The sequence below is a fragment of the Alosa alosa genome, chromosome 13 (genome assembly GCF_017589495.1).
Source record: "Alosa alosa isolate M-15738 ecotype Scorff River chromosome 13, AALO_Geno_1.1, whole genome shotgun sequence".
Classification (NCBI taxonomy): Eukaryota; Metazoa; Chordata; class Actinopteri; order Clupeiformes; family Clupeidae; genus Alosa; species Alosa alosa.
The window spans coordinates 2,431,405-2,454,206 of record NC_063201.1 but is presented as its reverse complement, the minus strand read 5'-3'; the positions used below and the strand labels follow the sequence as shown (position 1 = coordinate 2,454,206).

Here is a 22,802-nt window from a genome sequence, read left to right as displayed (position 1 = left end):
GGGGGCCACATTTCATTATCAAAACTCAGCAGCTGGTCTCCTCAGTTTCTAATCATTATGTTTAATGGTTTAACACAGTGGTAAGCATGCCTGTCCCATTTTGAGACTGGCATCAAATTCAAAATGAACATATCTTCCTTGAAAAAGTCAAATTTGTAATTTTCATTTGATATGCTGTGTAGCCAAAGATTTGATAAAAGATTTGCAAATTATATTTGTTTAATCTGTGAAGACTTCTGAATTGCAATGTTTAAAATATTTGCAAGAATTTCAAACAAGTAGGCTATGTGTTGAAGGTGGAGTCAGTGAAATGTTTTATTTCATAAATATGGCCTTTGCTGCCGCTAGGGTGCGTCTAGATTTCTAGGCTACCTTGACTGTACCACAACCAGAGCCATATGACCACAACCATCCCTACTAGGCTACACTACAAGTCCCATAATGCTTTAATTTGTTATGTCATGATGGAGACTGAAGACGGCATAGAGGGCGGTCTCGAACACATCTGCTACTGTACGGATTCTCTGCTAGCAAGCTAGCCGAAGAGACAAATTAACCCTCGGTAATGTTTCGCAGAAGAGAGTAACGAAGGGGGAGAAAAGGAGATTTGTTTAAAAAATGGCGGATGTTGCGGAGGAATATGGAATTCATTCTGCTGTCCCATCACTGCTGCATTCGTCCTCTCGTAATGGGACTAGCGTGGATTCTGCAACCGGTAACGAGAGCGGACTCACAGTCACCACTGTAACTACAGGCCCTCGGCTAGTCCGGATTGTCAAGTCAGATTCGGGCTATGGCTTTAATGTGCGAGGACAAGTCAGCGAGGGAGGACAGCTCCGAAGCATACATGGGGAATTGTACGCTCCTCTCCAGCATGTCAGTGCTGTTTTGCCTGGAGGTGCGGCAGATAGAGCGGGTATCTCAAAGGGTGACCGCATTCTCGAAGTGTAAGTTGTCCGGCTAACCTAACGTTAGCTAGAATAAGTTTATACGGTAACATTATAGTACGAGATCCATAACTCACGTTGTGCTCAAGCAGAAAAATGCGATTCCCACTACCCTGTGTTGACTTGGAAACACTTCACACTTTGATCACGTCTGTCAAACTTGTCAAACAAACCAGTCAAGCTAATTGGTTTATAAGGCAATGCGAGCCTGACGTGTGGCTCATCATCCTAATAAAAAATGTGCTATCAAACATAACTAGTCTAAATGAGCCAATCACCTACAATCGGTCAGTTAGCTAGGGGTTGACTTGGTTTGTTGTGTTCCTGAACCGTAGGAAGCCGTTACGTTACGCCACCACTTTGACAGCTAGCTGGATGGTTGCTGATGTTGATGTTAATATGTCAAGCCAAGCCGTTGAGTAGAATAACAGTGCATATCATTTTATTTAAAGACCAAGTGTGGGAAGTCGTATTCCAGTGGCAAACTCAGGTTTAGAATTTAGCATAGGGCTTAATGGATTGCTGTGGATTATAATAACGTTAGCTGAGGAAGCATGTTGGAGCCTCTGTCTCTGAAGAATTGTTGACATGCACCAGTTGCTACTGAGAAGGTTGAAGCGGAGCCATAGACTAATCAAGAATCATTGGTAGCTCTGACATTATACGGTTGTGTCATATGTTTACCTAGCTGATAACTTTAATTGAAGCATTTAGTTGTAAAATGTAGGCTAGTGTAAAATTGCATGCCTTGGCTTCCACTCCCTGTCACTCACCCGCTCACTGTTGGTATGCATAGAAGCACCCCAGTGATGGTGAGATGTGTTGCTATGGAGAACTGACTGTCTCCATTATGTCAGTTGCAAAAGGAGGTCTCATCACCAAGGTGCTGAATGCATAATTTTAAATGTCATGCCTGACAGTGTCATAGTCATAGATATGCTCAGTGTCAGCTTGTATGACACTATCATAACGTCTATGTAACATGTTTAATGTAAGTGTAGCACCCCTCTACTCTACTTAATAATAAATTGCACTTTAAAGTAAAAGGAGGTGCTTATATGAGTTACTGTTAAGTTTAGGCCAGTTCTAGGTTCGGCATTAAGGGGGGAGTAAATTGACAAGGACACCAGTATGTAAAATGTTATAAATAAATAATGCAGGTTTATTAAATGCAAGAATATCTTTTCTCTATGAGAAAAGAAGAGGAAATATTAGTAAATAGAAAATAAATAGTAAATAAATACAAAACCCTATAAAATAATAAAAGAGCTCTTAAAAATGCAAAGTATCAAATCAATAGTTAAAAACTCAAATGTCCAAAAGAAAAGAAATACCCGGGTAAGGTGGTGTGAGTGTACAATGTCAGTGTATGTGTGAAGGCTTATCTGTAGGGAACAGATCCAAGGGGTTGGTTATCCAGTATGAAAGGGCAGTTCAAGGGGTTGGTTATCCAGTATGAAAGGGTAGAACAATTCAATCGATCCAAGGGGGACTGACTCGCCATCCAGTGTTCCAGTGTACATAAAAAACCAATCTGCATACAGCAGTTTGAGAATACAATTAAGGATATATATTCAATAGCAAAGTTGTAAGATATCATTAAATTCCAATTGAACTACAATTCCAGTTCAATTAAGTCCTATTAACTTAGCTAGGCACAAACTACGACGTTAAGCGCCGCTGGTAATGAGAGAGAAGAGGTGCGTTCTCACTCACACACACACACACAGGCTACTACTGTGCGCGCTTCTCTAAACATTCTAATATTAACGTCTCCTATCTCTTAGGAGTTCGTTTACTACCAACGATCATATATTTAAAATCATGTAATTCAATATATTCATTAACAACTTCTCTATTACTCAAAAACATACTTAAAGACAATATTATTACAATAGCAGCACTTAAAAAAGAACAATAAAGTAAAAGCATCTCCGATTGGTTTTAATTAGTTAGCTCAGTTTTCTAGCATGCTAATCATCCTATTGACTTGAATGCACTATCAGCTAACGGTAAAGCTAATCGCTAGCAGAATGCTGCTGGCATTTTCCCCAACTCACGGAGTTAGAGGTTCAAACAACACAGGTCTTCAAATAATCCGTAGAAAAATAGATATAAAAGAAAGGTAAAATTATTCAATATGATAGATAGATTTAGAAAAAAAGTTAGATTAGAGTTAGATAAAGAATATTATTCATTTTTCTTAAGAGGATTATCAGTAACGTCTAATCAATTTCATTCAAGTGGAGTCTCGAGAGTGAAAAACAAACCCGTCACCTAGGAGATGACTAAACCACAATAAATGTATTTTAGAATACCTGCACTTTCAAGCAGACCAAAAAAAATACATATAATCATGTAAACTCAGCTTCTTGCTATTTATTCATATTTATTCTATTTATATATTAAAATATTTATTGAACTCAAACTGTTCTAAAACTAAAGTTATGGTCTTAGTAACCAAACTTTTAAGGTGGGTTACACCCTCCCCCTTAAATCACCCTGAGTCCCTTCATGGGTGTCTACAGGTCTAACTTTGAAAGCTATATCCTCAGGGTGAGTGATTTTCTAGCTCATTAAAAGAGACCATGGCCCTATTAAGACCATCTAATATGGTGTGGGCGAAAAGAAATAAGGGGTTCCCTAGCTGGGAATACTGAGAAGCCGGCTGGGGAGCTCTCCGTGATCTCTCAGATCTCCTGGTGGGAGGATCTTCAGAAGGCACTTCATCATCTGGCACCTCATGGAGTCCAGGTGCTTCTGAGGGCTCTTTCTCCAAGTTCTCAAAGAGGGGGTCATCTTGAGACTCATTTGCTATGTCTCTCCAACAGTCACCCACGGGCTCAGGAAAGTAATTCTCACCGATCGCTGCTCTTTCAGCTTCTGCAGCAGCAGCAACAGAGACAGGGCTTCCAGTGGCAGCAGCAGAGACAGGGCTTCCAGTGGCAGCAGCAGAGACAGGGCTTCTAGCTGCAGAGACAGGGCTTCCAGCAGCAGCAGCATAGACAGGGCCTCCAGCAGCGCCAGCACCACGGATAGGACCCTTGGCAATGGCAGCACCATGGACCACGACCCTTAGCAGTGACAGCATGGACAGAACCTTCAGGAGCAGCAGCACAGACAGGTAAGGCATCATCCAGGGATTCCCAGGTAAGTATCCCTCATGCTTCTCAGGTCGGCTGGGTGAACAGCTGGGGAGTCATGGCGCACTTGGGAATCTTGTAGACTCTGGAGAATCTGGTCTCATAGAGAGCCGGGGGAATTTCAGAGCAGGATGAGTCATCACTCTCAGGGTCTGAAGCTTCACTTTCTGACCGTTGAACAGGATTGTTCCTTGTTCGAGGGTAGGTGTTGTTCCCTTCTCAGATTGCTCTAGAGGTTCCTCATCTGTCAACACTCCACAAGGCAGCAGCAGGTCTCTGTGGAAGTGCGTGTTGGACCATCTGTCCCTCAGGTTGGACAACATAGACAGGTAAGTCATTCACCTGCTTGATCACTTTTGTAGACACTTGACTCCCCACCGGGTCAGCCAGCTTGTGCTTGTTCCGTAGCCGCAGATGTCGAGCGAGGACCACGGTCTCCCTCCGCTAGAGCAGACTGGCGGACAGACTTGTCAAAGCGTCTTTTTGTTTCTGACAGCAACCTTCTCTGCATTCTTCATAGCCAGTTCGTGAAAACTCTCTTTGAGGTGAGACTTGAGCTTTATCGCATTATTGAGAGTGGGAGGTAGATTGGACACCTCTAACTGGCAGTCCCGAAACGATGTCAATCGGAGGCGGGCGTCTGCCGAACATGAGCTCATAAGGGGAGAAATCGGTGACTTAGTTCTTAGTGCAGTTGTAGGCGAGGTGAGGGGTTTCACAAAATCACCATCTGCTCTTCTCCTTGTCTTTCAATGTTCCCAGCATACTCAGGAGGGTGCGGGTTGTACGCAAACTGGGTTTCCACGGGGTGGTAAGGACTTGTCCTAACCTTCCTGATCCCAGTGATGGCACAGAGCCTTAATGGTGTGAGACTCAAAGTCTCGCCCTGGTCACTGTGGAGTCTCTCAGGGAATCCATAGTGGACAAAGAATTGCTCCCACAGACACCGCTGCCACAGTGCAGGCTTTCTGATCTTTGGTTGGAATTGCAACTGCGTGCTTGGTGCAGTGGTGGTGATCACCAGGATGTCTTTGGTGTTGCGGTCAGGTTCCAGGGACAGAAACTCCATACAGACCAACTCCATTGGTCTAGTGGTCTGGATATTGACAAGGGTGCTGCCTTATCTGGCTGAGATTTCCGCCCTGACGATCTGCCACAGGACTTGATCTTCCTCTCAACCTCCGCCAGAGCCATCTTACGCCAATAGAAGCGAGATCTGACCAGGTCAAGAGTCTGGGTCGATACCAAGATGCCCCATGTCATCGTGCAGACTCTTGAGTACAGCTGAACTCAACTCATGAGGTAGCACGAGCTGACAGACTGGGCGGGGAGTCACACTGCGGTTCCTGTACAGGATGCCATTCTTGAGTTCCAGGCGGTTCCACTCCTTCGCCATCAACTTGAGCTCTGGAGAAGCAGCCATGAGCTGGGGGTGTGACCTGTTCTCCCTAACTCAAGCAGGGTGATGACTTGGCCTATGGCAGGATCAGCCCTCTGGTGTAAGCCCAAGCTCTTCCTCTGAAAAACCTGGGAATGGTGGCATGTCCTTCAAGGCAGTCGTCCTCTTCAAAGGCATCTGGCACCGCCTCAGGATGGAGTCACGAGGGATTCGACCAGCGTCACGGTGAGTCTGGCTCAGTATTGCAGAGGAGGTGTTTGTGACAGGCAGCGGTGATCACATCAGCAGGTAAGTTGGTCTCAGTAGCTGAAAACAAGTGGTGGGAGGTGAACTGCTTTATCCTCTGATGCTCTTCCAGCGAAGCCTGGTCACTCATCACCTCACTGTGAGGACGTCTGGAGAGTCCGTCTGCATCCTGGTTCTGTTTTCCAGCTCTGTACTTGATGTTAAAGTCAAAAGTGGAGAGAGCTGCCAACCAACGGTAGCTTGCTGCATCCAACTTTGCAGAGGTCAGGATGTAAGTCAAGGGGTTATTGTCGTTATGACTGTAAAGGTGTTGCCGTACAGGTAGTCATGAAACTTTTTTTACAATAGCCCACTTCAAGGCCAAAACTCTAGCTTGTGAGCTGGATATCTGGACTTCAGCTGGATGACAGACCCGGCTGGCATAAGCAATGACCCGCTTTGCCCATCTTGCTCTAGATACAGAGCTGCTCCTATGCCGATGGTGCTGGCGTCAGTGTGTAGCACATAGGGCAGCTGTTGATCAGCGAATCCGAGGACTGGGGAGGTTGTCAGTCTCTCAATGAGGGTTTCAAAGGCCTGCTGACATGCAGGAGTCCAGCGGTCTGCAAACGGCTCTTTAGGGTGGAAGTATTTCCACGCCAGTCTTGCTCCTATGTCCCTTCGAGGCGGGTGGATAACCCGGTGGTGAGGGCATTCAGGGGTTTCACAATCTTAGAGTAGTCTCTGACAAAGTGGTAATATCCAGAGAATCCCAGGAAAGACTGCAGCTCTTTGAGAGTCTTGGGCACTGGCCAGGTGGTTAAGGCTCTGATTTTCTCTGGATCAGTGTGAACTCCATCCCTTGACCGCGACATGTCCAAGGTGGCGTACAGAGGTCTGGAAGAACCGACGCTTGTCTGGGGACAACTTCAGACCCGTTGTCTCTGAGCGTGTCAAAGCGTGGGTCAGCCTGGTTTCATGCTCTTCCAAAGACTTGGAAAACACAATCAGGTCATCAATGAAGACAAGGACTTCTTTCAAGTTGATGTCTCCCATGCACTTCTCCATCAGCCCGTTGAAAGGTGGAGGGGGCGTTTGTTATTCCCTGAGGCATCTTGATTGAACTCGTAGAAACCTAATGGACAGACAAAAGGCGGTTTTGGGCTTGTCAGTCTCTTCCATCTCAATCTGGTAGTACCCAGACTTCAGGTCCATGACTGAGAACCACTGGGACCCAGAAGGCGGAAAAAAAGGTCTCTTCCACATTAGGCAGTGCATAGGCATCTTTGATGGTCTGGTTGTTCAATTTTCTGTAATGACACACAGTCTGGCGCCACTCTCTCTTCTTCCTGGACGACCACAATGGGAGAGGAAAAGGGAGATTCAGACTCCCGGATGATTTCTGCGTCAAGGAGGGTCGGAGGTGTTTTAATACGGACTGCCTCATAGTCTTGGGGATGGATTGGCCTTGACCGCTGCTTGAAGGGTGTTTCATCTCTGAGCTTGAGGTGGTGTTTTTACTCTGGTTGCATGGCCATAATCTAACTTCGTGGTGGGCAAAGGCGTCAGAGAACTGCCTCAGTCTGTGTGTGACTCTGTTCTTCCAGGACTCTGGTACTGGAGATTCACCGAAATCGAACTTCAAGTCAGGTGTCTCTCAGCTAAACATGGCTGCTGGTGGGACAGCTGACAACACTTGACTGTCTCCAGGCTGCTTGGATTCCAGAGAAGGACTGGAAATGATGTCAAGAGGGGTGCTCAGCTCAGCAATAGCATGAGTTAGCGGGTAGTGTGATGTCATGCTCTGTTTCATTTCTGACCCAAACAGGAAGCTTGGAGGGTTCTGTGATGGCAAAGTGATGAGGCAAAGTGTCCACAAAGATTCCACCTGGCAGGGCTGGGGTGGGGATGTTCAACTAGGGCACATCTCTCAGCGGTGACATTGCTGGTGCTCACGTGACCCTCTAGAGGAACTTTCCCTCCAGGGGGACTACTTTGGGCTCTTTCCCTCTAAAAGCGTCACTGTTCCAAGGTGTCCACTTGTTCCAGCATCTTCCAAGATCTGTGTGTATCCAGGCAAAGGGGAAGTCAGGCTGGAGGTGTGGTGATCACAGTGCTCATCATAAAAGCAGGTCCAGTGTGTTGGTGCCAATCAGAACAGGTATGTCACTGCTGGAGGCGGATGTCAGGGATGACTAAAGCCAGGCTGTGTACTTCAGGTTCTGTGTCAATGAACTCCTTGGGGAAAGCTATCTTGAGCTCTACATACCCGAGGTATGGAACAGACTGTCCGTTAGCTCCCTCAACTTCAAAGGAGATGGCTCATGGGATGGATGGGCTGATGAGACAGGTGGTCTTGATAGAAGGACAGAGATACAGTTGTCACCTGAGAGCCTGTGTCAAGCAAGCCGTTGCAGTGCACTTGCCCGGGAGATGGTGAGGTTAGCAGTGCACTTATGACCCGATGAGCCCTCTAGGGGCGTTGGGATGTTGCTTTGAGCCTGCATAAGAGAGCCTTGCTTTTGGTCCCTGTGGAGTGGTGGTGGTGGGGCAGGGGTTTTTCTTAGTTCCTGTTTGCCCCCTAACAGAAACTAATGCTGGTTTAAATGAGCAGAACCTGAAACACCATGGACTCTGTCCCAGGCCTGCTGCTTCTCTCTGAGCTCCCCTTCTCTTAGCATCAACCAGCTGGATTTGCCAGGTCACTGCACACTGAGGAGAGGTGGCCATCTTCTCCACAGTTGAAACAGTAACCAGGTTTTGGCCTCTTGGAGACTGTCTGGTCATGGGTAGTGCGTGGTTGGAGTTGGCCTTCAGTCCAGCTCTGCTTACGCCCTCCTTCTTCATTGAAGATTTTTGGACTGCTCAGACTGTGAGGCTGTCAGGGGAGGCAAGCTGAACTTTAAGTTGAGCAATCTCCTCTCTCATTTGCTTCTCACCTGCAGAGAGTGTCTCCGTGAACTGCTGTGTCAATGCGAACTCATCTACATTGCAGTCCCAAAGCGTGGTGATATTTGGACTGGGCTTTGGTTCTGGAAAGACCCAGGTGCTGAGACATTCTACTGGATTTTGCAGCCTGTTTATCCTCCTCAGTCGGAGGAGAAGCAGCAACAGATCAGAGAATGGAGGCGACATTCTTCTTGTTCTCAAGCTGAAGACTGGAGATGAGGCGTTGTTCCAACAACCTCTACAAAACTGTTTTAACAGCTGGCGGTCAAAGTCATTAAATAGAATGCCTCCTCTTTGCCGCGACCGGTTGAGTGCTGTCTGCAGGCGGCTCAGGTAAGCAGAGGGCTTCGCCAGCATCCTGGTGGGTGTTAAGAAACTTTCGAAAAGCTCATACATGCATCTTCAACTGTGCGTAGGCAGAATCAAGAATGTGGGAGATAGGCATTGACATGAATGTGAGGCCCTAAGTGTTTCACCAGGTTGGCTGCAGGAGGCAACAGGCTCTCCACAATCTTCCTTGTCACATGCCTTGCAGACACACTTTCGGTCAGAAAGGAGAAACTCAGTGTGGCTGCGCCATGTCTACCGTAGTCCCACTTCATGGTTGAGAGTAGGCAGTCTACCAGAGAAGAACCGCAGCTTAGTGCTGCTGTGAGAAGACATGCCTTCAGTGCCTCGGACAATGTGCTCCACTAACACCTTCTGCACCTCAGGCGTTGTGAGCTGACTCACAGGAAGTGTGTAGGATGGTCGATCTGCTAAGCGAGGGAACATCAGTGTCAAGCTGAGCGGGAGGAGGAGTGCCACTAAGAACATTGGCTGCCATGGTGGATGGTGAAGCTGATCTGTGGCGATGAAGAGATGCATGCCCGGTCGTCAGGAGGTTGATGCTGGGCTGTGCATTGTTGAGACACCTGAGCTTTCAACAGGGATGGGCCGGTAAGGAAGGGGTGCTTCAGTTCAAAGAGAACCTTGGAGGCGGGGAGAGCTCATCATGCAGAAGTGATTGCAAGTCCAGACATCAGTTTAGCTATGTCTCTTAAGGAGTCAAGGTATGTCTGTGTTAAATTACTTCCCACATACCTTGAATAAACACTAGACAGTTGCCTAATGCAGTGGACAGTGCTGGAGTCATCTGGAGAAGGCCTATAGAGTGGTAGCTGACCTAGCTTCTCTACTGTAAGCCCTGACTCAAACTCAACAATGACTGTGTTTTTGTAATTCTGGATCAGAGCTACTTCGTGTATCACCCGTGAAAAAGGCCCATGTTCCTCTAAAAACCTAAACATTTCTCCATCTGCATCACTATCCACTCATACCACTGACTAAGACTGAATTTGGCACTTTAACATTTTTTTTTTCTAACCACATCCATTTCAAACATACAGTTTCAATGTAAAATCTAAAGTCCAATAGAAAATATGTAAATGCAAAAACAAAATATATATACACTATAAATACTAATTACAAAAATTGTCAACACTGCCCCCCTCCTGGCTCTGGCTGTAAAGATTTATGTAGCACCCCTCTACTCTACTTAATAATAAATTGCACTTTAAAAGTAAAGGAGGTGCTTATATGAGTTACTGTTAAGTTTAGGCCAGTTCTAGGTTAGGCATTAAGGGGGAGTAAATTGACAAGGACACCAGTATGTAAAATGTTATAAAATAAATAATGCAGGTTTATTAAATGCAAGAATATCTTTTTCTCTATGAGAAAAGAAGAGAAATATTAGTAAATAGAAAATAAATAGTAAATAAATACAAAACCCTATAAAATAATAAAAGAGCTCTTAAAAATGCAAAGTATCAAATCAATAGTTAAAAACTCAAATGTCCAAAAAAGAAAAGAAATACCGGGTAAGGTGGTGTGAGTGTACAATGTCAGTGTATGTGTGAAGGCTTATCTGTAGGGAACAGATCCAAGGGGTTGGTTATCCAGTATGAAAGGGCAGTTCAAGGGGTTGGTTATCCAGTATGAAAGGGTAGAACAATTCAATCGATCCAAGGGGACTGACTCGCCATCCAGTGTTCCAGTGTACATAAAAAACCAATCTGCATACAGCAGTTTGAGAATACAATTAAGGATATATATTCAATAGCAAAGTTGTAAGATATCATTAAATTCAATTGAACTACAATTCCAGTTCAATTAAGTCCTATTAACTTAGCTAGGCACAAACTCTGACGTTAAGCATTAAGCTGGTAATGAGAGAGAAGAGGTGCGTTCTCACTCACACACACACACAGGCTACTACTGTGCGCGCTTCTCTAAACATTCTAATATTAACTTCTCCCTATCTCTTACAAGGATACAAGGATACAAAGGAAGTTTATTGTCACATGCATATAGTTACTGGAAGTAAGAAATGCAGTGAAATTATGTCTGGTGTCAGCCTATTTGTGCATTAATGGGGGGGGGGGGGGGGTAAAAAGTGCAGTAGAAGAGGGGTTTAGTAGATTAAGTGGCAAGGGCTGCATAAAAAAGGGGGGGGAGGATTGGGATTGGGTGGGGGGCACCAACAAGGAGCACCAAAGAAACAGGGGCAAGCAGGGAAAAAACCCCTTACCAAGGAAGAAACCTTGGGCAGATCCACGGCTCAAGGGGCTAACCCAACTACCAGGGGTCTTGGTGTGTGTGTTGGGGGGATGACAGGGAGATGGGATAGTGTGCTGTGTATGTGGGGGAGAGGGCAGTGTGCAATATGTGTGTTGGAGAAGCTTCCTCATGAGACAATGTGCTGTGTATTGGGGGGGAGTGTGCTGTAAGTATGTTGGGGATGTGTGTTGGAGAAGCTTCCTGATGAAATAATGTGCTGTGTATGTAGGGGGGGGGGGAGTTTGTTACTACCAACGATCATATATTTAAAATCATGTAATTCAATATATTCATTAACAACTTCTCTATTACTCAAAAACATACTTAAAGACAATATTATTACAATAGCAGCACTTAAAAAAGAACAATAAAGTAAAAGCATCTCCGATTGGTTTTTAATTAGTTAGCTCAGTTTTCTAGCATGCTAATCATCCTATTGACTTGAATGCACTATCAGCTAACGGTGCTAATCACTCGCTAGCAGAATGCTAGCGAAGTATTTTAACTCACCGGAGTTCGAGGTTCAAACAACACAGGTCTTCAACAATCCGTAGAAAAATAGATATAAAGAAAGGTAAAATGATTCAATATGATAGATAGATTTAGAAAAAGTTAGATTAGAGTTAGATAAAGAATATTATTCATTTTCTTAAGAGGATTATCAGTAACGTCTAATCAATTTCATTCAAGTGGAGTCTCGAGTGAAAAAACAAACCCGTCACCTAGGAGATGACTATACCACAATAAATGTATTTTAGAATACCTGCACTTTCAAGCAGACCAAAAAAGAAATACATATAATCATGTAAACTCAGCTTCTTGCTATTTATTCATATTTATTCTATTTATATATTAAAATATTTATTGAACTCAAACTGTTCTAAAACTAAAGTTATGGTCTTAGTAACCAAACTTTAAGGTGGGTTACATAAGTAAGTAAGTAAATGTTTATTTATATAGCATATTTTTCATGCAACAGAGTGCACCTCAAAGCACTCTAACAGCATGCCAGACGGAGCAGCGAAAGATGCCAGCGTATCCGTTACTAAGCAATCAGCGTGGTGACAGGCCAACATAAAACACACGACATCACACAGTGGTGATAACAATATGAATGAGGAATATGATGGTAACTTTATGACATAACAAACATATTATCAATTAAAATAAGTAAATAAAAACACGATGCTGGACAGAGCGGCATCACTCGTCAGCATACCCAAAACTATCACAGACAGGCATGACAAACAAATTTGGGTCAAACAAATTAACAAATAGGCTTAATAAACAGTAAAAAAATATAAAATGTGTCTCCTCTGTGCATATGTTGTGCTACATTTGTGCTATTTGGGAAGTGTTTTGGTAGAATCATGGTAAGGAAGTGTAAACATCAATAAACATGGCCCTGAAATAGCTCCCAAATAGGCTGGTAAAAACAACTTGAGGGCCATTCCGTGTCAAATCAGATACGGTTGTTGTTGCACCGTCTCAGATTTTGTTCAAACCTTGGCCATATCAAGAATGGGTTCCAAAACCAAGGCCTGTAAAAATATTTCTGTTCAAATCCTATGTCTTCATATTATTTTCTGCCCTTGAAATGACTTAGATTTTACAGCCTGAAAATCACATTATCTGGGAAGCAATGTTTGGGCATTAATATAATGAAAAGTATTATTTGCAGGCAGCCCAAACTTTGCAGGGTGGAAGACAAACATGTTCTCAATATGACTGAACCATTACAAGTTTGTACAGCGTGCTCATTGATTTTCTAAAAGGCCCTATATTTGGTAAAACGTGCAAAAAGACTGACATTAAGGGCAGTAAACTTGTTTTTGATTGTTATCAATCATTATTTTTTTTCTTTACATAGGGTAGAGTGGGGGAAAACGCACCCCTTAAGGAATATGTGATATTACTGTGAAACAAAAAGCTAAATATATGTAGAATTGCTATCCTAGTTTTGAGTGACAATGTCATGAATTATAAACCAAATATGAAAATTGTCCAGAGTTAACAGTTAATTAGTATTTTACCAACAACAAAAATAGTGCAAAAGGGGCGTTTTGCCCCAGCGGTGGGGTAAAACGCCCCCCAAGGGTGGGGTAAAATGCCCCCACCCTGTCAAAGCAATGCCCCTCATACATTAATAGCAAAACCAAAAGTACTACAACTAAAGTAAACAAAATCTATTTTGGAGCAATAAAATATAATCAATAAATTGATACAAGCTACTATATTTGATCAATATCCAACTTTGTTTTAGTCACTGTTGAAAATTAGAACACTTGGCTAAAAATCCATTTTTCTTTTGTTTTCTTGAAGTACAGAGCATGCATCCATTTTATGGTGGGTACTTGTACATCACCATCGTCAACATAGTGCATAGAAATAAAAAGAACAACATTTTACTTCATCTAGTGATTAGTTTGTGAAATACAGGAGGGGGTTTTCCCACTCTACCCTACTCTACCTTATTAATGTTGTGGCAATGTTTGAGCTCTCCAAGGTTCTGCTTTTCAGTAATTTTCGTAGGATTAAAATGGCATGTGGGGTAGCTAGTAGCTACTTGAAAATCTATGTGAATGTAGCTCTGTGTATTAGGGCTGTTGGAACGAATTTCTAAAGTCGAATATAAATCGAATATTTAAAAAATCTATACTATTCTAATTTGGAAATTACTATTGGAATGTGGTGTTTTGGGGAGTTTTTTTATGTGTTGGCTAACTTTAGCGAATATGTGAAAACTAAATGCTTTTGTCACGTCTAATGCACAATCTAAATATGGCAGAAGCATGCACCCACAGAGATCACCACTCCTGACCATTTCAGCTATGTGTGGAACTTTTCCCCAATCAGGAAATACTTGCTAATTTGGCGTCATCAAACATAGAGGCAATCAATAAAGTGGTAGTGGTATGGGCGTTCATTCAGTGTGTGTGCGCGTCTTCGCAAAATAAATTGAAACCACTCAAGTTGCACAGATATCGTTGGTAGACTGAGCTTTTGTTCAATATAACAAGTCAACCACGCGTTTATAGTGGTATTGGCAATGCATAAGCCCGTTTATACAGTGTATAGAGATGCATCGTAATCTTCAGTGTCCTGCCGGCGGGACAGGTACCCCCCTCCCCCACCTCCCCCCAACATTCTAAATTAATTGTATGCACCATATTGCTATGTAGCATAATAATGTTATACACTATTTCAAAGCTTTGACTCTTGGGAATCCAAAAATGACAACTTTTTTCATGTAAAATCTGTATAGTGCTTTACATTCTCAGATTAATCTTATTATGTCTCAATTAAATTTGATCCAAAATGCCCCCCTCCCCCTCATCCGCTTTTGGTGCTTCCCTGACTTCTGGCTGCAGTGTAGCTGCAGCACAATAAGTAGATGCAACATATTGGGTACTGAAATATTCACAAGAATCCATAGAAATTGAATCTTCATGTTGTATTATCCAATATTAGTTGTAGAGATGTATAGTCTATCTTATACACATACTCATTGAACCAACAAAGTAAATCCAAAAATAGTGATTTTTTTGTAATTATTCCATATTTTGTGTTGTCAGTCTATATCAGAACACCTGAAATACAATCTAAATAGTCCACAAGAAACCTCAAAGTGTTACCTTTCATTTGAGACCAGGTTCATGTGCAGTAAGATTTTGATTGTCAGTATGCATTTTGGATAACAAAAAGTCCTATGGAGAGTTTCCATAGGCATTTTAAAAAACGCATGCCTTGGCAAATAATGGTCTAAAGCACTCATATTTTCATTCTATATTGATCTACTTTTGCACACAGCTTCACAAGACCTGGTGCTAGTGCTCAGTTGTGTTTCTAAGTGATATCAAGTGACCTAGAGGGCTGAAATGTGGTCAGTTCAGAGATGCTTGTAATCCGGCAGAAAGAAAAAATGATATTCTAGCTTCTGTAACTCTGTGTGAGTGCATCACACAGTTATTTTGACTGTTTCCTACAAAAACTACAGGTTCTCAGCTTTCTATAGAGGTCCAACATTTGATGATAGGCCCCAAAAGAGGTGGGAACAATGCCCTTCTAAATAGGCACAGTGCAATTTCAGGCAAAAACTTTGAAAAAAATTGTATTGAGATCCATGTGGTTAATAATAGGCAACATTTGAGCATTAAATATTCAAATATAATTTGATTACTAAAAATAATAATGAATGAAATTCGAATTAGGTTATGGAGGAAGATTGACAGCCCTACTGTGTATGGGCATTTAGTACAAAATGCCAATGTCTCGCTAAATATGGCGACAAAGTCGCTAAGTTGGCAACACTGGACCCACCACCTCAGAAAAGAATGATTGTTAACAGGCAAAACTTAAGCCCTTTATCTTCTGCTTTCATTATGACACTCAATGTTTGCTTGTACTTCATTCTTATTCGTTATGGGGGGAATTCTCCCATTGGCACGTAAGATTTTTTTTTACACGCTTCAGTTACGCACATTTCAGTTAAGCGTATTCTCCCATTCCCGCTTCTGTCACACCCACAACCCACAGGCGTGATTTATTTAAAATAGAACCAGACTGATCCACCACCTCACTTTAGGTTGATATGAAAACGTGGAGTGTGGACTTTCTTATTGACCTTCTGAATGCCATTGAAATCCAGAAAGAACACAAACCTGGTGAACTGAATAGAGAGCGGCCTACAAAATGGTGTCATCACATAGCCTAACAAAGAATTGACTTCACAAAATGTCCCTTTTGCTTTGAGGTTAGTTTATAAAAAGTCAAGACGTGCTTGAGGTGTGTAGATTCATAATTTAAAAACTCAGTGTTGAGAAAGAACGTTTCAATGACAGCTTTGTCTCATAAAATCAATTTATCTATGCTAACGATTCTGGGACTCCTGCAGCGTCGAATACAGTAGAGAGACTGGCATAACAATGCAAACCTCCATTACAAACAAATCAAGAGACAGGAGAATATAAACTATGCTGCTTTACAATAGTGCAGACGTCTGTGCAAATGTATGGATGACTTCGGTCAAGTTGGAAAGAAATGGACAGATTAGAACAAAGTAGGCTATGGGATTATGACTTCACGTCAAGTTAAAACTGAAGATGCACATTCGGTAAGCTCCAATATCCAAAGTGAGCGATTATAACGGGGTTTTCCCTATTTATCAATGAAGCCTCATGGATAAGGTAATGTTGGGAAATGTGTCACCGTGTGACACTGTAATAGGGAAAAACATAAAGCAGTCTCAGCATATTAAGCACCAAATTTGATAATGTAATGTTAATTTGTAACGTTCTGTGTAACATAGGCTATGTATTTAGAACTAGGCCTATTCTGCTGACATCGAGCAATATGCTGTTTCACCTTGTAGTGGCGCTTGACCTTAATACAGCCCTCAGGAATGCGTAGCTGGAAGGTGCTTAAGTCAGTGACAGAACGTGCGCAAGAGTTGTATACATAAAAAAACGCTTGTTTTGCTGTTGTCATTCGGTTGGAAGAAGTTGCGTTACAGGTCTCTCTCCTATATCTCTGTTTTCTGGCAGCAATGGGATGAACGTGGAGGGGGCGACACACAAACAGGTGGTGGACCTGATACGGGCGGGGGAGAGGGAACTGGTGCTGGCCGTGCTGTCGGTGCCCCAGGCCGAGACGGACAGCCTCGAGGCGACCGACGAAAGCCCTGCAGCGTGTTGCTATGACTACAGTGACAAGCAGGCAGTGCCCATCTCCATACCCACCTACAAGCATGTAGAGCAGAACTCGGAGAAGTTTGTGGTGGGTGTTCCTTGCTTTTGTGTACGAAGGAGAATTTCACTTATGCACCCACACACACATTGATAAAGAATTGATACTGATGGTAATTTTGATACCATAGATCCATAAGGCAAACCTGCATACCAACTCTAAGACTATTTTCTTAAAGTTACAGTCTTCATTCCTGGTGAGGAATGGTTTGATGCTAGAGCTCAGCAGTCCCTCCCTTCCTTACTCCTGAAACAATGTTGTGGATTATACACAGTTAGACAATAGTTTATGCTTATTTCCTATACATACACAGTTCAGCACAGGGACGCCAGTGTTTATTGACACAAACACAAACACACACACTGAGCGGATAGACAGTGATAATAGCAATGCAAAGATAATTTAGCTGAAATAAAAAATGCAATGGAAAGTTATTACAAACTTTTAAGCAGGTCAGATTGGTTACATATAGTTATAATGAAGAAACAATGTATTATAATAATTAGGATTATAAGCAAGAACAGGAACTTTAAGGGAGTCAGATTAGTTTCAAACAGCTCTGGAAAAAAATGAAGAGACCACTGCACATTTTTCTGATGTCATCCTACAGTTGCTGAGTGACATTTGAATGAGTTGATGGTCATATTCAAATTTGCAGTGGTCTCTTGCCACATTCATGCCACATCGGATATTTGGAAATTCGGACCTCCGATAGAGGAAAAATGACTTAAACGCAAAGTCGGGAGACTCGTGCGGAACTCTTGTGCCCCGAGATACCCGACTTGACGTCATGTTCTCCAACTACAGCGGCCTTCCTTGCAACAACACGAGAGGCGAATCTCACTCTCATTACAAATAGGCACGGTATGACTAAATGCATTATCCTTCTTACTCAGCTATAGTAAGCAGTTTTGATAACTTATTTATGTGTTTCCTGTATTCTTTTTCCGAGCTGATCTCATGAACACACTTTTTTGGAGGTTGGAATTTTTTAAAGTCCTCCGAGTTTGCGGCAGGCATTAAGGCAGTATTCATTTTGAATATGACAGTCAACTCATTCGAATGTTACTCAGCAACCGTAAGATGACATCAGAAAAATGTGCAGTGGTCTCTTAGTTTTTTCCAAAGCTGTATATGGTAATAATTATAAGAAATTAACAATGTATTATTATTGTAATTATAATTATTCACAGTTGTAGTAGTATTTATAAACTGCCTGTTTTTCTGCAGGTATACAATGTGTACATGGCAGGCCGACAGCTATGCTCCAAGCGATATCGGGAGTTTGCCATCCTGCACCAGAACTTAAAGAGGGAGTTCAGCACCTACAATTTCTCCAAACTGCCGGGAAAGTGGCCTTTCTCCCTGTCCGAGCAGCAGCTGGACGCACGGCGCAGAGGTCTAGAGGAGTACCTGGAGAAAGGTGTGGGGAGGATAGATAAGCTCATATACAGACTAGAGGAGTACCTGGAGAAAGGTGTGGGGAGGATAGATAAGCTCATATACAGACTAGAACAGACTTAAGGCTTCCGCACTTAGCAATACAAGTGCGCCGACACATGCCGAGACTTATCTTATACCTGGCACACAAATCTTGTTCCTAGCTTATACCCAATGCAGTGATCATTATTCGGCCAAGTTGTCAAATGAACCTTGCGCACCCACAGGCGTATCAAAGACAAAAATTAGTTGTGGTTCGGCGCATGATCGCAAGTTACTATTTTAACGGCAATGAAAATGATAGCCCCACTGACCAAGGCAAACCTGGTCTGAAGTGACGTGTGTGTTCTACAGGTATTTTGAAAGGGCACTTTCACTAAATGTAACATTTGGCAAGACCTTAGCAAAAAGTCCCAGGCAGCACGACTGGTGTGCTTGGATGAATGCCGTTAATTTTTGTTCAGTCATTCAAATACACTCTTAAAACGAATGTGTTGAAAATAACACAACTTGCTGTTTTTAACACATCTCCATGTCCAGATCGGGACAACACAATGTGTGTTGTTTACTGTGTACACTCTTACAAAAAATATTTTGAAAATAACACAACTTGTATTGTTTTTTAACACATCTCTATGTCCAAAATGGGGACATCACACTTTGTGTTGTTTTGTCTAGCACTTGCTTTTTTTCTCAATTGTAATCCCTTGTCAGCCGGTAGTGAAAGTAAATAAGTATAAGTATAAGCCTTGGTTTTGTCGTTGCCTTGAAATACTAGGGGAGTACAGACTCGTGTATACTCTGCTTGTCACAGACACAGTTTTAGCAAAGCAAGCTTTAGTGGAATCCTGCTGTTCCATATACGGTTTTGCATGCAAGCAGACCCCTGCTGAAATGTGCCTACTGGTACTCGCCGTCAAAATAGCAACACGCTGTTTGATTTTGCGCTCCTTGTACTGGAGCGCAAAACTAGATGGCAGATATCACGCTCATTTGTTGAATGGATGTTATGCTCAAAACACATCCATGACTAATTAAGAAGCGTTAACCTTAAGAACAACCCTTTTAAACAATGCGCTTGGCGCAGAGACCTTTCTTACCGCTGGCAAGATAGCATAGATAGCATTCAATAAACAATGGATTGAGCAGTGCTGACAAAAATAGAACTGAATTGTAATCTGGCGGCGGAGAGGTTTGATGGTGGTGTGCGGTGTTGTATTGGAAACAATGTAATGTTATCAAACATTGAAAGCGAAGTGCACCAGATTAATGTTGCCACCTCTTTGTGGAGGCCTTTAGAATCGTACCCCTTTCAAGCCAGGTTTCAGCTTGGGTTGCTGTTTGTTTTGAAAGGGTTATCCTGGGTTGTCCAACTCAGTTTGGCGACGCAGGTGTCAGGTGAGTTAGACGCGGGTCCAACCAGGGCCAGTTCCTAGATGAATGGCACGACCCGGAACACACAGACAGACAGACAGCAAACGGTGGGTCAGCTGAAGGGTGGAAAGAGAGGACATAAAGGGAAAGCTATGGGAGCAAATGCAAGTTGTTGTAGTCATTATTTATAGCACTTAAGCATTCTGTGAACAGTGAGTTCACACAAATGTGTCTTCATGACGGGCCCCTGGATCTTTCTAAACATTTGCTCTTTTTCTGCCGTGTGTTATCTACAGCCTGTTCTGTGAGGGTGATTGGAGAAAGTGACATAATGCAAGAGTTCCTGTCTGAATCAGATGAGGTATGTGTATTGGTGTTTGTGCTGGTTCTTCATATTAATGGGTCCTCACTCTTCCCCTCTGTCTTTTTCTGTATTTCCCTTTTCTGATTAAATGACCTTATGTTTATATTAAAACGCCTTATGTTTATATTAAAACGCCTTTTGTTTATATTAAAACGCCTTATGTTTATATTAAAACGCCTCCAAAAGCATGAAAAGACAATGGCTATTATCATTATGTATGTGTTTAGAGACAGTATTACTCAAGAGTATCTTATTACAGTGTGATGGATGGTCAAGCACATTGACATCATGTAAGGCATACATGTCTATGTCATATGACATTCATATGCCTGTGGTCAGACTTCAGACGTCAGTGTGATCTCTCTCCTGCTGCATGTTTCAGGTGACAAGCTACCATTGGTGTTAGTGACCAATTTAACACAATTGCTTTGAGCAGAGAGTAACTGGTGTCTCGCTCGCTCAGATGATGAGATCGAGGCAAATAAAATAAGGTGGCTGGGTTGTTTTGGTTTGACACTGAGTCGAATGGGAGAAATGTCTCTTCATTCACATGATGTCCCCAGAAGGAGCTAATTTCATTTGTGTATATGTGGTTGTCTAAACCACATATACACAAATCATTGCCTCCGGATGGTTCCTCAAACAACATGAAAGGATATGAAAAACTGATGCGAACAGGCTGGGAACTCCCCACCTTCACCCCTCAAATACGAATGTCTCTTAAGTGTTATGTTTCAATTCTTCTTGCCTCCAGAACTTTAATGGTGTGTCAGATGTGGAGCTGAGAATAGCCATGCCGGACAAAACGACAGCCACGGTCCGAGTACGTAAGAACAGCACCACGGACCAGGTCTATCAGGTAAGATACTGTAGGTTATGAAAGACTGGCTATTGGGGGCAGTGGTAGCCTATTGGTTAAGGAGCTGGGCTCTGGGTCAAATCGTGGCTGCGGTTGTGGTTGTGTCGTTGAGCAAGGCCCTTTACCCTGAGTCGCTCCGGGGAGATTGGCCCTTGTAAAAGTAGATATAAGTCGCTTTGGATAAAAGTGTCAGCCAGATTAATTAATAAAATAAAATAGAGTATAAATAAGCACCTCAAGGTCACCTCTGCATCCACAGCCCAGAAGCACCCTTGTTTACAACAGATGAAATGTCCATACTCATCTTGAGTAAATAAAAGGTGCTATATGTAGGACATTTGTTGTAATAAATCATAAAATTACCTTTATATGCCATCAGAGATTGAAAAAACATGTTATTTTCAAATACCGACTTCACTGACAACAATGGTTGTCAACATTTGCAGCCTGCTAGTGTTGCATGGTGCACCGATACTATAAAAGTATCGCAATACCCTAAATTAAAAAAATTTTTTTTTTACCGTACTAGTATCGATACTTTTAAGAATGACCGTGTTGTTTTGCAGTAAGATAGGCCTACGTATGTCATGTGAGTGTGCGCAAATTGGGGCAGCCGTGGCCCACTGGTTAGCACTCTGGACTTGTAACCGGAGGGTTGCCGGTTCGAGCCCCGACCAGTGGGCCGCGGCTGAAGTGCCCTTGAGCAAGGCACCTAACCCCTCACTGCTCCCCCCCGCCCGTCAGAGCAGGCAGCTCACTGCGCCCGGGATTAGTGTGTGCTTCACCTCACTGTGTGTTCACTGTGTGCTGTTTGTGTTTCACTAATTCACCGATTGGGTTAAATGCAGAGACCAAATTTCCCTCACGGGATTAAAAAAGTATATATACTTATACTTATACTTATACAAAGCATGCCTCTACTGCTTCCTGTAGCCCATGTGAGTGTGCGCAAAGCCTCTAGTGCTTCCTGTAGCCCATTTGAGTGTGTGCAAAGCATGCCTCTAGTGCTTCCTGTAGCCCATGTGAGTGTGCGCAAAGCCTCTAGTGCTTCCTGTAGCCCATGGGTCTTTTCTCCTCACGTACACACACATGCAGTTGTCAACGGCAGAGGTCATGTGATGAGTTCAGTGAGACATGGCTGCTAAATAAAGTGATGCTGTGGCCGTACAGCAACAAATAATAGGCTCATGATTTGCTGACTTACACCTTGCAAGTGTGTGTTGCTAACCTATCTAGGCTAGGGAATTCAGTTCATTTAGGCCTACTGTTGGTTTTAATAACATTTCAGAAATAGGCTACGCAACCTATTGGCAAACGTTTACATCTGGAGAGAGCTCCTTCTAGCTAACTATCCTGTTAGCTCAAGTCATGTCTGCCATTTGTGTAGTGTGCTGTGCTCACCAAAATCATGGAAATTAAGTGCAAGACACTTACTGTATCTCTTCAATGACACCAGAAAGATTCTCTTTGACTCTTATTTTTTTTAACATTTGTTTTATCTAATGACATAAAAAACATCCACCTATCCTTATGCACTATGCACAACCATTTTCCACTAACCTAAAACTGTGACACTGAAGGCTCAATACCTGAAGGCTGAAGACTTTCACGTTCTTCTTAAAGTGACAGGCACTCAATTAGACCTACACACCACCAATGTAATGACAGAAAATATGTGTAATAGTTAAAAAATCAAAATTAAGTATTCAAATTATACTTTTTAGCTATTAGTAATTATGCAGATCATAAAATACTATAA

General features: G+C 42.7%; 1 protein-coding gene across 2 annotated transcripts in view; it reads left to right on the top strand.

The window, feature by feature from the left end:
- The first annotated feature begins 470 nt into the window (after positions 1 to 470).
- snx27b (sorting nexin 27b) overlaps positions 471 to 22,802 on the top strand; it is a 35,476-nt gene continuing 13,144 nt past the window's right edge. For both annotated transcript variants that reach the window (XM_048261378.1, XM_048261379.1), the window contains exons 1-5: positions 471 to 947; positions 16,805 to 17,036; positions 18,237 to 18,429; positions 20,117 to 20,181; positions 20,939 to 21,043. In XM_048261378.1, coding sequence (XP_048117335.1) covers positions 619 to 947; positions 16,805 to 17,036; positions 18,237 to 18,429; positions 20,117 to 20,181; positions 20,939 to 21,043 — 924 coding nt within the window. In that variant the 5' untranslated portion in view covers positions 471 to 618. The remainder of the gene's footprint in view (positions 948 to 16,804; positions 17,037 to 18,236; positions 18,430 to 20,116; positions 20,182 to 20,938; positions 21,044 to 22,802) is intronic.